This window comes from Sinocyclocheilus grahami, unplaced genomic scaffold (genome assembly GCF_001515645.1).
Source record: "Sinocyclocheilus grahami isolate Dianchi unplaced genomic scaffold, SAMN03320097.WGS_v1.1 scaffold306.1, whole genome shotgun sequence".
NCBI classification, from domain to species: Eukaryota; Metazoa; Chordata; class Actinopteri; order Cypriniformes; family Cyprinidae; genus Sinocyclocheilus; species Sinocyclocheilus grahami.
This window is the reverse complement of record NW_015505485.1, coordinates 990841-991517: the sequence shown is the minus strand read 5'-3', so window position 1 is coordinate 991517 and position 677 is coordinate 990841. Positions and strand designations below refer to the sequence as shown.

General features: G+C 40.0%; 1 protein-coding gene across 1 annotated transcript in view; it reads left to right on the top strand.

The window, feature by feature from the left end:
- LOC107601453 (probable phospholipid-transporting ATPase IA) overlaps positions 1-677 on the top strand; it is a 143000-nt gene that overhangs the window by 12908 nt on the left and 129415 nt on the right. Inside the window, exon 5 of the mRNA XM_016293637.1 lies at positions 102-200. Coding sequence (XP_016149123.1) covers positions 102-200 — 99 coding nt within the window. The remainder of the gene's footprint in view (positions 1-101; positions 201-677) is intronic.

Genomic DNA, 677 nt, shown 5'->3' with positions numbered 1-677 from the left:
GTGTTTTTATTCATGCCCTGTAGATGACGAGATTTGTGTAACGTTTGGATGTTCTTGTTTTGATTTTGCTCTTCTGGTTTGTTTTTATTTCTTCTCGACAGCAAATACCTGATGTGTCACCGACAGGGCGGTGGACAACGCTGGTGCCATTACTCTTCATCCTGTTGGTGGCAGCAGTGAAGGAGGTTATAGAAGACCTGGTGAGAGCATTCAGTTATATATGTGATTTGTTCAAATTAACTTACAGAGTAGATTAGTGTTGCATGATATATCGGTGCTAAAAAGGTATTGCAAAAACCTGCTTTTAAGAACTGTACGATTCCGCATTTTACTAGTACTGGTACTTTAAGAATGTATTTTATAAAGAGCCATATTTCCTGAGATGTGTCAATGTGCGACAGCAGGACAGTGTGCTTGCAGTGCTCTGCTTTCACTCCCTGCATGAACACTGGCCGTGCCAAACTTTATATATCTGTGCAACGTAGGACTGCTAAAAACTTAAGCAATTTAAAAGTGGATAAGAAACATGCATGAATGAGAAAATAAAACGCGGGATGTGCTTGATGTAAAAAATTAGTTAGTTTACCTTGAAAAAGAGCTTGTGCAGTACTCGCGCCTCTTTCAGACAGCACGCAATCACGAATTCAGATCTCTTTCACGAGTTATTGCGATTCAGC